Genomic DNA, 16,124 nt, shown 5'->3' with positions numbered 1-16,124 from the left:
AGGCTCTTACAGTTTATTCATCCTAATAGCAAGTCCTGTGATTTTTTTATGTCCTAAATAATTTTAAAGCCTATCATTTATCTTCTTTCTGTTCTGCCCAATTTTTGTCTAAGATATTCCCAATCACTTCCCATCGATTTTTTCTGACACAACCTCATGCCTGCCCAGCCATTCTCTGGTGTACAAACACAATTTTCTGATCAAAATATAAATCTGTTCATGTCTACTCAAGTCAAGATTCTTTTCAGATGATATTTGGTCATTTACAAACACTATTTTCTATTGGGTGGCTGCTTTTTTTTTAATCAATAAGAAGTAATTTTCTATACATACTTTTTAAAAGATTTTATTCATTTTATTTGTCAAAGAGAGAGAGCACAAACAGGGGGATCGGCAGGCAGAAGGAGAAGCAGGATCCCTGACAAGTAGGGAGCCCAATGAGGGACTTGATCCCAAGACTCTGGGATCATGACCCAAGCCTGAATTAGACACTTAACCAACTGAGCCACCCAGGTGTCCAAATTTTCTATACATATTACAGATATAACCACCTTTCCTATTTTGTGCATGGCAGGATAATTTATTAAGATACAATTAGGTTGGGGTTTTTTTTTGTCATTTTCCAAGAGACAAAAACAATATAATGCATTTTTCTCTTTTTCATCACTAAAGAAGGTTTTCGTACATATGGCTCATGGGTTGTTAACACCTTTTCTATTACAGACCAGGTAACGAAAGTGATCAGTAATGAACAGTAGTGGTAAATGTGCTAGTTTCCCAGAGATTCGTGTGTTAGGTCCACTGAAGAAAGTCATAGCCAGGAGTAAAAGAAGAAAGTCCATTTCCTTGAAAATGGAAAGAAAGGAGAATGTTCTTTGAGGGTAGTGTAATTCCTTTTTTTTTTTTTTAAGATTTTATTTATTCGACAGAGAGATCACAAGTATGCAGGACTTGATCCCAGAACACTGGGATCATGGCCTGAGCCAAAGGCAGAGGCTTTAACCCACTGAGCCACCCAGATACCCCAAGCAATTCTTGACCCAGGATTCATGACCCTCAAATGGAGAGATGTAAGGGCTGGATTCTAAGTTCAGGGGTGGCCTGTGGATTTTTTTTCTAGTGCACTCTGAGGAGGGTTCATGTTATATAAATGAACCAAAGATGGTCCCTGTATATCAGCCCTATGTTTACTTCTTTATAGCAAGTGGGACACAAGACTCAAAAGATCACCAGTGTCAAGCTCATATTTTTACCCATCCAACTGTTTTAAATCTATCCTTAGTGAGTATATTTTTTGCCTGTTAGAACATGTATGCTTTGCATACCCCCTAAATCTATGTCTAACATGGGACACCTGGGTGGCTCAGTGGGTTAAAGCCTCTGCCTTCAGTTCAGGTAATGATCTCAGGGTCCTGGGATCAAGGCTGGTATCGGGCTCTCTGCTCGGCAGGGAGCCTGCTTCCCTCTCTCTCTCTGCCTGCCTCTATGCCTACTTGTGATCTGTCTCTCTCTCAAATAAATAAATAAAAATCTTAAAAAAAAAAAAAAGAAAACTATATCCAACATCTGTAAAGCACATGGTAAATAAACCTTTTAGCTATAAAACAAACAAAAAAAACCCACAAGCTGCTGTTGCCCTTTGGAGCTGCTTGACATAGAGATTCCCCTGAGTTCTGCTGAGTGCCATCTTTTAGACATATAAGCCTCCCTCTTAATTCCCTCTATGCTGGGAGTTTTCTCGCTCCCCACTCACTTCAGGATGATGCCTCACCTCCACATTGTAGTCTCTGGGAGGTCTCCTGCTGGGAGGGACTTTCACCCACATGCAAACCCACCAAGCAGCATCCAAATAAAATTTGTTGTGTGCATCTGCTACACTGGGGCCAAATCTTTTTCTTTGACCAGCCCCCAAATTCCCCAAACTCCCTACAATTCTTGTGTTTATATGGCGACCCCTGTTCCAAGGCCCCAACCTCTGCCCAAGTCTTTGTTTTTTCCTCCCTGATAACAAAATTCTAAAGGTGCGGCAGATAATCAGTCAATCATCATTAAAACTTGTTATATGACTTTATATTTTAATTTTTTAAAGCAGCTTTATTGAGATATAATTAACATATGATAAACAGAATTTATTTAAATTGTCTAATTTCCTAAGCTTTGACATATGTCTATGCCCTTTACATCATATCCAACATTTACCAAATTTCGTGTCCTTCAGTTATTCCTTCCTCTCACCTGTCCCTACCCTCCATCTCCCAGTACCCATTGATCTGTTTTCTTTTCATTACAGATTCATTTCTGTTTTCTAGAGTTTTATAGAAATGAATCATACCCTATGTATGATGTTTTGTTTGGCTTCTTTAACTCAATTTAATTATTTTGAGATTCATCTATGTTGTGCGTATAGTAGATAGATAGATAGATAGATAGATACATTGCATTTGTTATGGATATGTAGTGTTGATCAGTTTTCTCTTCAATACTGCTTTAATAGGATCCCATAAATTTTGCTATGCTGTGTTATTGTTCACAACAGTATTCAGATCAAATATTTTCTACTTTCCATTCTGATTTCATGTTTGTTCTATGGGTTATTTAGAATTAGTTTATTTAGTTCCCAAATGTTTTGAGATTTTTGAGAGATCTTTCTCTTACTCATTTCTATTTTCATTTCAGTGTCAGAGACTGTATCTTGTTTAACTTAAATCCTTTTGAGTTTATTAAGACTTGTTTTGTGGCAGGAAATTTGGTGTATCCTAGTCAATGTTCTGCAGGCACTTGAACAAGTGTGTATTCTGCTTTTGTTGTACAGAGTATTCTATAAATGTCAGTTGGGGCAAATTGGTTGTTAATGTCATTCAAGTCTTCAATATTCTTGCTGATTTCCTGCCTGCTTTATCTAGTAGTTACTGAGAAGTGGATATTGAAAGCTCAAACTATAATTATGGGTTTATTCACTTCTCCTTATCATTCTTCCTGTATTTGCTTTGTGTAATTTGAAGCCCTATTTTTAGAGCCATAAAAATTGAGAACCGTTATGTCTTGTTGTTTAATTGACCCTCTCATCATTCAGAAATGACCCCCTTTAGCCTTGGTAATATATTTTGCTTTGAAATCTACTTTGTCTGATGTTGCTTTAGCACTCTAGCTTTGTTCTGACAATCAGTGCTATGGGACATGTTTCGACATCCTTTACGGTTTACCTATTTGAATCTTCATATGAAGTGTAATTTTTGTAGATGGTATATGTTGAAACTTGTTTTTTTTTTAAAATCTGGTCTATCATGAGCTTTTAACTGGTATGCTAAGACTATTTGTATTTAATGAGATTATTGATATAGGCTAGTTGAGTCTAACTCTTGCTATTTGTTTTATTTGTCCCCTTTATCTTTTGATCCCTTTTTCTGATTTTGGGCCCTTCACTTGATTTATCAATTTTTTATGATTCCATTTTTACTCTTTGTTGAATTTTTAGCTATAGCTCTTTGTTTTAATTCAGTGCTTGCATTAGGATTTACAGAATGTATCTGTGACTTTTCATAGCCTGCTTTCAACTGATACCGTACTACTTCACTTACAATATAAAAACCTTACAATAATATACTCACATTCCTCTCCTCTCAGATTTTATGTTATTGCTTGCCATTCACTTTATGTTGAAATGCCATACAAATCCCATTATACTTTGCTACAGGTTTTGTTTAGTCTGTTTTATTTTATTTAACTTTTTAAAGATTTTATTTATTTACTGGAGAGAGAGCGTGCACAAGTGGGGTAGAGGCAGAGGGGCGCAGAGGAGGAGGGAAAGGGACAAGAAGACCCCATGCTGAGCACAGAGCCTCACTCGGGGCTTGATCTTATGATGCTGAAATTATGACCTGAGCCAAAATCAAGAGTCAGACGTTCAATGGACTGAGCCACCCAGGCACCCCTAGACTGTTTTATTTAAAATAAATGTAATAATAAGAAAAAAATTATATCATTTGGCCACGGAGTTACCATTTGTAGAGTTCTTCATTCTTCTGTGTAGATTCCCATCTACAACTGGCATAATTTTCTCTCTACCTCTTTGCCGTTCCTTTGAAATTTCTTGTAGTGAGTGTTTGCTGGTGATGCATTCCTTAACTCTGCAATCTGCAAATGTGTTTATTTTGCCTTAGTGCTTTAAAGACATTCTTGCCATGTATAGAATTTCTATGTCTAATTTTCTTACTGTGAGTACTTTAATAATGTTTTCCTACTCTATTCTTATATTGCTTCAGAGAAGAAATCTAACATCACCCCTATCTTTGCTTCTCCAGGCGTAACATGTCTTTGTTTCTGAGGCTGCCTCTAAGGGTTTCTTTTCATTATTGAGTGTTTTTTTTTCTTTCCAATTTGGTTATGATGTGCCTTGGTATGGTTTCCTTTATTTTTGTGCTTGGAGTTTGAGCTTTTTTGGATTTGTGAACTTATACTTTCCATCAACTTTTGAAAGTGTTTGGCCACTACTTCTTCTCATTTTTTTTTCTATCCTCCTGTTTCTCTTTTTTGGAGACTAAAATTTTCCCTCTGAGGTCACTTGAATTCATTCCACAGCTTGCTGATGCTCTTTTCACTTTGTTTTGTTTTGTTTTCTTGTTCACTTGGATCATTCTTAGACCCTTCAAATTCACTAAACTTTCTTCTGCAATATCTAACCTGCCATTAATTCCATCTGGAGTATTTTTCATCTCACACATTTTCGTTTTCATCTTTTTTTTAAAAGATTTTATTTATTTGACAGAGAGAGATCACAAGTGGGCAGAGAGGCAAGCAGAGAGAGAGAGAGAGAGGAGTAAGCAGGCTCCCTGCAGAGCAGAGAGCCCAATGTGGGACTCGATCCCAGGACCCTGAGATCATGACCCGAGCTGAAGGCAGAGGCTTAACCCACTGAGCCACCCAGGAGCCCCTAGTTTTCATCTTTAAAGTTTGATTTTTTTCTATTGTCCATGAATCTACTTAATTTTTTGCATATAAGAAGTACAGTTATAATGATAGTTTTAATGTCTTTATTCTGTGCCCATTGGGGGTCACATTCAATTGAAAGATTATTGTCCTCATTATGGTTTGTGCTTGCCTGCTTCCATTCATGATTAGTCATTTTTTTAAAAAAGATATTATTTGAGAGAGGGATAGAGAGATAGCACAAGCAGGGGGAGAGGCAGAGGGAGAGAGACAAGCAGACTCCCTGCTGAGTGGGGAGCCCAATATAGGGCTCAAACCCAGGACCCTGAGATCATGACCAAAGCCAAAGTCAGACGCTTAACGGACTGAGCCACCCAGATGCCCCTCATGCTTAGTAATTTTTGATTGGATGCCAGATGCTGTGAATTTTACCTTGTTGGTTTACCTCGTAAGGATATTTTTGTATTCCCATAAATCTTGTTGAACTTTTTTCTGGGATACACATAAGCTATTTGCAACCACATTGATCCATTTGATTTGTTAGGTGGGTGTAGAGCAGTCGTGGTCTAGGGTTAATTATTCCCCACTACTGAGGCAAGACCTTTCTGAGTACTCTATCTACTGCCCCGCGAATTTTGACTTTTTCCAGCCTGGCTAGTTGGGTTAGGCGCTATCTCCTCTGATCCTTTTAGTTATTTCCTCAGCCTCAGGTGGTTTTCTCCCATACACATGATAAATAGTACTCTGATGAAAGAGAAGTTCTTCATAACACAAGAAATTGTCATACTTTGGGGTCTTGATAGTTCCAAGGGATGTTAATGGCTTTTGTGTTAAATTTCAAAAATGTTATCTAGAAGGTGAGGTAACAACACTAGGTTCCATATTAAGACAATTTGTTATAGCAAGAGAAACTGATATTGCCACTCAACATCCACATCCCAAAACAGAACTTTCTGTTTTACCAGGACAAATTCAGATACTTTGACTTTTCTTAATTAAGAAAGGCAGAAGACACCGAAAATACTGACAGAGATAAGTTTCACTGCTACCCTTAAGAGCTGGTGCAGACATGTTGGATTTAAAGAATTTCACATTTTTCTTACACCTGATTTTCAGAAGCATGTCTTCAGCAGGACCCTGAGCCCTGCTGTCCATGCACCTGCCGTCCTGTTCTCTCCAGTCCACAACATCGCAGAGGCTCTAGGTTCTCCTTTGTGGGAATGTGTGCTGAGCTCCTGGACTGTTACAATGGGCTCACTCTCCTGAAGAGAGGCCCTGGGGGAGCCTGATGAGAGTGTGCAAGCAGGGAGGGGAGGAAGGGTTTCTGAATATGGGCACACACCAGACTGCCCACTCTCACAGCACCACCCTAGGCCAGTTGTTCCTTCTAGTCCAACTTGCTGCTCTCTTGCCTTCACTCTTCCTGTTCTCTCCACTGGCTCATGTGTGCCCCCAACATCTGCCTTTCTTTAACCCCTCTCTTCTCTGACTTAATTCTATTCATATACACACAGGTTGCACCCACCCTGGAATCAGAGGTTCTCAGTCTGCATCTCCACGTCAATCTGGGTCTCCAGGTTACAAGTATTAGAGAATCCCTCAGGTTGCCTTACAGAGGCCAAGGGCACAGTGGAGTGAGGAAACCCAGGACACCCCTCCTGCAACAACACAGTTAGGCTTCATGCCATGGCGGCCAATTTCTCACAGCACTCTAGTGGTTCCAAGACAATTCCGGTTCTGGCCACTTTTGTGATCTCTGTTTCTGTTAGTGTCTTCCAATAGTTACAAAGACAGTGTGGAGAAGGAGGTACATGTAGGTCTCAGGAAGGGAAACTAGACTGATAAAGGCCATAGAAGAGCAGTGAAGAACAGAGATATGGATATTCAGCAAGATTAGTGACCTGGGCTTGAATCAGGGTTCTGCTGGGGCCAGCCTAAGATTTTAAGCAACCTCCTTTCACCAAGAGATGCTTATTACAATGCAAACCAAAAAATACTCAAGGAAAACATGTTTATCAAAGGTTATTTGGATGATGAAGATGGCCATATGTATTTAGTACTTAGCATAGGGCTTGGCACATGCTTGCTCATTATGCCAGCCATGATTATTTATTGTTTTTCTTTTATTTTCGGGTGACCCCAAGAATGTATGTATTTCAGCTGCTCTGACCTGTTTTTCTCCCTTCCCACTCCAAACTCCTGTATTCTTAGAGGAAGCCAATGCCCCCCATATTAGGATTTCTCCAGCACAGACCCAGAAACATCCCTTCTCTGAAGCACGGACAAGAAAAAGACTGAGTGAGGTAAAGAGACCACAGGCTGAGGAAGGACTGGAAGCCTGCTATCCAGCACACCTAAGGTACTTGTCTTTCTCTGGGAGGAAAGCCTCCTTGGAGAATTAGTGATTAACTAATTTATTAGTTTATTATTAGTGATTTGGAATAGAAGTGGAAATCTAATCACTAATTAATTACTAGTGATTAGTGATAATAATAGATTACTATATAATCACTACTCACTAATTAATTAGTGGTTTGGAATAGAAGTGGAAATCTAATTAATTACTAGTAATTAGCAATTATATAATAATTAGATTATAATATATTATATATAATAATTAGATTATATAACATATATAATATATAATAATTGAATAATGTATATATGAATAATTTAATAGTATATAATAATTAGATTATATAACATAAATAATATATAATAATTGAATAATGATCTAATTATTACATAATTACTAATCAATTAGGGATTTGGAATAGAAGTGGAAAATGATAGCTGGGCCCAGGAGCTCTCTGTGAAAGATGACATTTTGCACTAAAGGGACGACTATATGCCCTGATGTCCATCAATGGGACATAATTCCTATGACACATGTTACTGCTGCCCTGGTTCTTGCAAGGAAAGTTTTAAATTATTTAACATCATGACCATGAAGCTTAGTGACAACATGCTTCGTGAGTATGTACCAAATTAGATATTTTCATTTCTTTTTAAAGTAGGACAATTTTTTTTAAGAGAGAGTGTGAGAGTGGGAGGAGGAGTAAGGAGAGGGAGAGAGAGAATCTTAAGCAGGCTCTCTCAGCAGGGAGCCCCACATAGGGCTCAGCAGGGAGTCCCACGTAGGGCTCAATCCCACGACCCTGAGATCATGACTCGAGCAGAAACCAAGAATCAAATGCTTAACCAACTGAGCCACCCAGGAGCCCCTAAAATAGCACAATTTTTAAAAAATGTAGATCATCTCAGTTTACACATTTGTGTAGCAAAGACACTTGCTCATGTGTATTTAAAGTCCCAGGGGATATCAGTGTGACCTGAGCAGGGTAAGCAGACAAGGTGACCCACATAGAGGCAGGAAAGCGAGGACTGAGGTCTCTGATGGTGAGGTTACCATAATTGCAGAACAGGCACACAGGGTGGAGAGAGAAATGAAGGCATTTTGCTGGAAAACAGAAGCAGGCAGAGTGCGGGGGTGGCACCCATCTCTTTCTCTCTCCTAGTCCCCACCAGAGAACATGCAGATTCTGATCACTACGTGGACCCTGGCTCTGCTGCTCCTGCTGCAGCAGCCCCTGCAATTTAAAAGTTGGCATTTCCAGCTGAGTCAGAGGAAGAGATAGAATGGTTTGAAGGTTAGTTGGTGGAAATGCACAGTTCAGGACCTCCCAGACCTCTGACCAAAGAAGCTTTCCAAAGATGATTATCGATTCTGAAAGACCACTAACTGATTCTAACTACTGTACTGATGGAATGAAGATGAAAATGTCCATGACAAGTTCTGTTGTGTCAGAGAATATTTCTTCCTCCAAATAGCATATGAGGACTTGCAAAAGATCCGTAGCAACGTATTTGTGCCTTGTAAGAATGGAGTTAAGAAATGTCACAGGAGCAGGCACCTAGTAGGAGTGTACTGTAATTTAACAAGAGGAGCTAGAATGACAGACTGTGACTATGACTCCTCTTATAGGCAGGGCCATGTCTTTATCACTTGCTGATGACAAAATGATATTCAAAAAATTGTTCCTGCTCATGTAAGTAATATTATGGTTTTAGATGATGATACACAGGGTAGTAGCATCTTCCACAATGAAGCCAAGCCAAAAAGCCATTCTTTTTTTTTTCTTTCATTTTATTTATTTATTTGACAGAGAGAGAGATCACAAGTAGGCAGAGAGGCAGGCAGAGAGAGAGGAGGAAGCAGGCTCCCTACTGAGCAGAGAGCTGATGTGGGGCTCGATCCCAGGACCCTGAAATTATGACCTGAGCCAAAGGCAGAGGCTTTTACCCCACTGAGCCATCCAGGTGTCCCCCAAGTGGCCATTCTAAAATAGTATTCTTTAAAAAGTCATGATAGGAGGATATCACCTGCTCCATCCCGATCCTTGCAAGTTAAAATTGAGAACGGTCGTTTGAGTCCGTTCATGTTCATCATCTGTCTTCTTCCCTTCTTTTAATCATGCAAAGGCAATGTGGGCTCAGTTCATCGATGACTCTTGGAGATGTGGTTTCAAACAGGTCAAGTAATTTAGCACATTTCTGAGTGTGTTATGAGGACAAATGCCTGCAGTGAAAGGAGAGCCAGCTCCAAGAGAACAGGAAATGGTTGTCTGGAGTGTGCTCCTGAGTCGTATTCATGTGACTCTCTAGTTCAGTAGAACTAATAAAGTGCATTGACCTAGTGAAGTGTCTCCAGTATGATTACGAGGGGTTTCTGGGTTTGGAATGACCTTTCTCTGTAACATAATTTGAAAAGAAAAGAGCTCAAAGCTCCTCAAGAAGTTGTGCAATTCAACTTTCCAGTACTATATTTGTAGACATTTCACTTGTTCTGTTCTTTCCATACAATGAAATACAATGAGAACATGAAGGTGTAGATTCGAATAGGGGACATCTCAGGATAAATACCTAAATATTCAGGATAGCAAGCTCCCCAAAGTACTTTTCAATTGCCCAATGCTGTGTCTGTAGATTCTCACATCTTTGCTTTGGATTAGCCATCACTGTTCACAAAACTCCAAACAATTCCTCAGTTTCTGGCACAGTTACCTTTCTTTATGATTCCTTCCCTCACTTGCCAGTAGAGGTGGCTGCATCTGAGAATACGCCACTTCCAAAAAAAGGCTGGGGAATCTGTATGATAAGAGAAATCTGTCTGTCTAGTACAAGTAATAATTTCTCTCTTTTTGTCTGTGAAATTCCATAATATCCTTTAATTATGAGTCTCAATAACTTACAGAAGATGGGATAAGGAGTAGTGAAGGGAGATGGTAGGGAGAATGTTTATTACTTTTGCACATTGCATTGAAATCCTATCTGCTCATTTCCTCCCCTGCCCTTATTCTTTTTTTTTTTTTTTAAAGATTTTATTTATTTATTTGACAGAGAGAGAACACAAATAGGCAGAGAGGCAGGCAGAGAGAGAGAGGAGGAAGCAGGCTCCCTGCTGAGCAGAGAGCCCGATGCGGGACTCGATCCCAGGACCCTGAGATCATGACCCGAGCCGAAGGCAGCGGCCCAACCCACTGAGCCACCCAGGCGCCCCCCTGCCCTTATTCTTGTCTTCAGACTCAGAGCTAAGAGCCTACTTTATCAATCATTTGATGTTAATTAAGGGCCTAGGGCCAAGGACTGCCAGAACCCATTTCACTGACTAAGAAAAGAACACCAGAAAATCAAACTACTCTTCATGTGGAAGCCTGGGGCTTTTAATTGTAACGTCTGCGTGAATGAGGATCCCATCAAACTTTAGAAATCTTATGACATGCTCTAAGAGTCAACCTTCTATACATGAAGCAAAGAAGTTCTGCACAAAGGCTAGCCTAGATATGTGCTATGGTCCCTCTCGTCTGGTCCACTCTCATCTCACCTGTCTCGGGATTATACAACACATAATATATTTGTAAGAGTATGATATAGTACAGTAAATAAGGCATGAAATAATCATAAGATTATCTTTTTCTCTCCAGATAAGTGGTTTGATCCATACACATTGAAAACTTGAATCAAGGAACTAGAAGGATTATTTATACAGTTTTTTTTTTCATCACACAATTTATTCTTTATGTTGGAATTGGAATCCCAATAATGATGATGCAACAGTAATTTTTTAAATTGTGATAAGATACATATATAGAGAGATACAGATATATAGATATATATAGGTATGGCATAAAATTTACTACTGTAGCCAGTTTTAAGTGTACACTTTAGTAGCAGTAAATGCATTCATGCTCTTGTGCAACCATCCCAGCAGCTGTCTCCAGAAATTTTTCACCTTGCAAAATGAAACACTGTGTGCATTGAACAGTAACTCCCCCATTTACCCCTCCCTTCTTACCCAGTAACCACCATTTTACCTTCTGTCTCATGAATTTGACTACTCTAGATACCGCATGTGAATAGAACCATACAGTCAGTGTCTGTCCTTTTGTGGCTGGCTTATTCCACTTAGCATGTCTTCAAGGTTCATCCATGTTATAGCATATGTCAGAGTTTCTTTCCTTTTTAAGGCTGAATAATATTCCATTGAATGCGCCTGGGTGGCTCAGTGGGTTAAGCTGCTGCCTTCGGCTCAGGTCATGATCTCAGGGTCCTGGGATCGAGTCCCGCATCGGGCTCTCTGCTCAGCAGGGAGCCTGCTTCCTCCTCTCTCTCTGCCTGCCTCTCTGCCTACTTGTGATCTCTCTCTGTCAAATAAATAAATAAAAAATCTTTAAAAAAAAATTCCATTGAATGTATATATACTACATGGTGTTTATCCATTCATCCATCGATGGACACTCACTTGGGTTGTTCCTACTTTTGGGCTATTGCGAACAATGCTGTTATAAGCAAGGATGTACAAAGATCTGTCCGAGTCCTCACCTTCTATTCTCTTTGGTCTATGCCCAGAAGTGAAATTGCTGGTCATACAGTCATTCTTTTCCATAGCAGCTACACTGTTTTACATTCTAATGGCCATGCACTGCGGCTTCAGTTTATCCAATCCTCACCAAAACTTGTGAGCTTCTTTTTTTTTTTTAAATAACAATCCTAATTGGTGTGAAGTGGTGATACAACCTTCATTTGAAATTTTAATTATTCAGTGAAGGAATGTGGGCAGCAGCATTTGTAAGAGTAAGGGGAAAAACTAGAAATGGTTTTGGTCTCCTAACCAGAATAAACCCAATTGGTATTCTCCTTCAAAATGTTTGATGGTGGAGCACCCGGGTGGCTCAGTTGGTTGGGCATCTGCCTTTGGCTCATGTCACAGTCTCTCGGTCTCCCTGCTTGGTAGGAGCCTCTTTCTCACTCTCCCTCTGTGGCTCCCCGTCCTTGTGCTCACACACACACACACACACACACACTCTCTCTCTCTCTCTCTCTCTCTTTCTCTCTCTGTCAAATAAATAAAAATAACTTTTTTAAAAAGAGAGAAAAATGTGTGATGGACATTATGTCATTGAATAAGAACAGAAGAGTATAGTACAGCAAGAAGAGAGCATAGTTGCTCCATCCCTTTTTGTTTTGTTTTGTTTTAAGATTTTATTTATTTATTTGACAGAGAGAGAGATCGATCACAAGTAGGCAGAGAGGCAGGCAGAGAGAGAGGGAAGCAGACTCCCCACTGAGCAGAGAGCCCGATGCAGGGCTCGATCCCAGAACCCTGAGATCATGACCTGAGCTGAAGGCAGAGGCTTAACCCACTGAACCACCCAGGCACCCTTGTTCCATCCCTTCTGTCCTAGCACAACATTATGAAATGACATGAGGAGGGAGTATAGAACTGAAGCTTGCATCTATCCCTGTGCTGTTCCTTATTGAAGAAAACTAATGATGCCAGGTTGAACCCTATTCATTTGCCCCTGCATATTTTTGAGCAAAATTGAATTCATACTTCTCATTGCATTTGGTATATTCTATGACTTGCATTGAGTATATGATATGTAGCAGAATATATAAATATTCTACCCTAGTTTTCATGGTTAGAAGATTACAAAAGCTAGTAAATATTATCAAGTTCTTCTTAAGAGATCTAAGGAAATACCTCCAGTGACATAGAGCTGCTGCATAGTGACTCTAGTCTATCAACACAAGAAATAAAAGATACTTTATCCAAATGAGATTTTGAATTCAGGAACACCTTTTCCATGAGACGGGACTCTGAGACTATGTTTTCCAACCACTAGAATATAAACTCCAAGAGAACGAGGGCATTCATGGTGCTAATGAGCATATATATACATATGCGCTAACTTAACCCTTATTACAAAATGTCAATATTTGACATTATTTGGTTATTGAAGATTACCTTCCTCCTCTTATTAAGATATATTCATTATAAGTAAGTACAGCAATTTACCACTTCAGTATATGCTCTAATAATAGTACCAGAGCAGAGGGAAGAAAAGCAGGTTTTGAGGATTTCATGAAGCAAAATAGGTTATGACTATTGGACTAGAAGCTTGTGAAACAAATATGATCAAAATATCATATTTGTTTAATATCAAAATAGAGGGATCACTTTTTTTTTAGGTGGGAGGGTGCAGAGGGGGAAGGAGAGAAAGATAGAAATAGAGAGCATCAACCAGGCTCTATGCCCAGCATGGAGAGAGGGATCACTTCTAAGAAAGGGATAGACGTTAAGAATATAAGAGGGAGAGATTTCAAGGAGAAAAGAGAGGTAAGAGAAAGAATTATTTTTTTCCCTATTGGGAATAGAGAGAGAAGATGAAAATGAGGCTTGGACATGAAGAGGCCTCTATACCAGGAATAAAACTAATGTCAGTAAAGGGCAATTTAAGGAGCATTGTTAGCCCATGGGAAGTCATCAGTCAGTGCTATCCAATGTCTGTGTCTTCATACCTTCTGCATATTTATATGCTGAGGATGTGGGGGTCTGAAGGAATAGGAAAGGCAGAGGGAGACACAGCTAGGCCTCAGTTCTAAAGGCACATGTTCCCCCGTTGATCCTAGGAGGTGCTGAACACTCCGTAAGATACAGAGTTGCCATAACCTACTACCACCGAAAGATGTGAGGTTGCACATTTAGAAAAAGGGACAGTGAAAGTCTGTTAGTGTCTCATTTGTTGACATTCTGACTGCAGCATTTTGGAGACAGGTATAGTGACAGGAATTCAGCAAGTCAGTAAAGATCTGAGACTACTGGTCCTGTAGGCTTCTGTCATAATTATGGTACAGAGGAATCTGATACAACCAAGAGTCCTAAAACACAGTACCTCAAACAGATCAACGTTTACCTCTCCTTTCTGTAACAATCCAGGGGAGGCAATCTGTCCAGGATGGGAAGATGGCTATGTTCTACGTGATCACTGAAGGACCAGGGTTCTTTCCACATGATCGTTCTGCCATTTCTCCAGCTCTAAGTGCTGTCTTTGTCCAGCTGGCCGCAGACAGCTCACCACACCTCTGTACTCCAGTGTGTGGAATGCAAAAAGCATAGAGGGGAGCCAGCTTTCTCTACAGGGAACATGGCAAGGAATTTGCTCCCATTTCTTCAACTCACATCACACTGGCCAGAACTTAGTGCCAAAGACACACTGAAGGCCAGGAATCTGGAGACTGTGGTTTAGTGCTAAAAGGAAGAATAGAAAAATGTATATTGGGAAGCAGTTATTAGCCTGTAAAACATCTGATCTGACCTAAGGAAATGTTTTTCTCAATGCAATTAAGCATCACTGTTACTATTATTCAGTCTTTAAACATCTGCTTTGACCAACTCCAGACCTCTATAGGACTCCAGGGAATGTACTAATGACTCATACTGAAGCCTCCAAGTATGAGCATCTCTAGGTAAGATTATAATTGAGGAATAGAGTGTTGACTCCTCATGCAGAATCTTATTTCAGCCAACCTGTAACAGAAATGCAGAATCCATGACCCAGAGTGTCAACCTGAAGTGATAGCTAAAACCTAACTGCAAAAGTTTGGTCCAGTGATTTTAAACTGTCTCTCATGAACCAGAATCTTTTGTAAAACCTTAACAAAATTACTGAAGCATCTGCCGATTTATTTGATTCACTAGGAATAAACGAGACCTAGCCATCTGTGTCTTTAACAAGCCCCACAGGCAATTCTAAGGCTCAGCCAGAGCTCAGGATCACTGACTCTAGTGTTATGCCAGAAGCCTGACTGTTGAAAAAAACAACAAGAACACATTATACCCATGATAGGAAATTCCTTTCACTAGAGATGTGTGCATCAGGCCATCACAAATGGCTGACAAAACTCATTAACCTGCCAAACCACAAGTTCCCTTGCTGTGGGAAGCAACCCATTAAAATAACATGGGATCATGACCAAGGGATGAGAATTAGTCTTCCTGGCAGCTCTAGTTCTCATTTGAATTTGTATGGTTTCGTTATAAGTTAATATATGGATGATGTACAGCAACAAATTTCCTTAATTTGGGGTATGTTAATAAAATTGAGTGTTTGGAAAGCAAAGCTGAAAACTGATGGTCAGGTACAGCAGTCTTGCCAAGGTAAGTCTAGCAGGCCTCAATTAGGGACACTTTTGTCACATCTCTAACCTAAGTGCAATGATCCCCATACAGAACAATCTTAAAATTTACCTTATGCTATAACTCAGATGTGTAGGAAAGAAGGCAAAGTCTTTATGTTGTGGATAACGAACCTGCCATTCTCATGAGGCACCACTCACAGGGAAGTTGATAAACAAATTAACTCCGTATCTAGTACAGTTCCAACTTAAACTCATTCAATAATTTAAACGGCCTCTTAGGAAATAGTTTCTCCTTGAGATTAATATGCTCAGACTCTAGAATACTCCTCCCTCCCTTTTCCACTTCTCTGTGGAAAGGAAACACCTGAGAGAGGGAATTCTGTTTCTACACTGTGACAGAAGAGAGTCAAATCAGAGACTCAAGCAGCTATTTGCACACCAATATTCATAGGAGCATTATTCACTGTAGTCAAAGATGGGGGAAAACCCAAATGTCTATCCACGAATGAACAGATAAACAAAATGTGGTGTGTACACACAGTAGAATATTATTTCGCTTTAAAAAGGACTGAAATTCTGATACATGCAACAACATGAGTGGCTCTTGAAACATTAAGCAAATAAACCAGACTCAAAAGAATGAATATGGAATGGTTCCACTTATATAAGGTACCTAGAATAATTAAATTCCTAGAGACAATGTAGAATGGCAGGCT

The 16,124-nt window shown here is 39.7% G+C and overlaps 1 protein-coding gene across 1 annotated transcript; it reads left to right on the top strand.

Moving 5' to 3' along the window:
- Positions 1 to 8,459: 8,459 nt before the first annotated feature.
- Positions 8,460 to 10,945, top strand: RNASE9 (ribonuclease A family member 9 (inactive)). The gene is given in 5 exon segments (XM_044232402.1): positions 8,460 to 8,523; positions 8,526 to 8,633; positions 8,636 to 8,701; positions 8,704 to 9,048; positions 10,911 to 10,945. Coding segments are annotated over 5 exon segments (618 nt in total).
- Positions 10,946 to 16,124: the final 5,179 nt, after the last annotated feature.

Source organism: Neovison vison, chromosome 13 (assembly GCF_020171115.1).
Source record: "Neovison vison isolate M4711 chromosome 13, ASM_NN_V1, whole genome shotgun sequence".
In the NCBI taxonomy this organism is placed as follows: domain Eukaryota; kingdom Metazoa; phylum Chordata; class Mammalia; order Carnivora; family Mustelidae; genus Neogale; species Neogale vison.
This window is presented reverse-complemented; position numbering and strand designations above follow the sequence as displayed.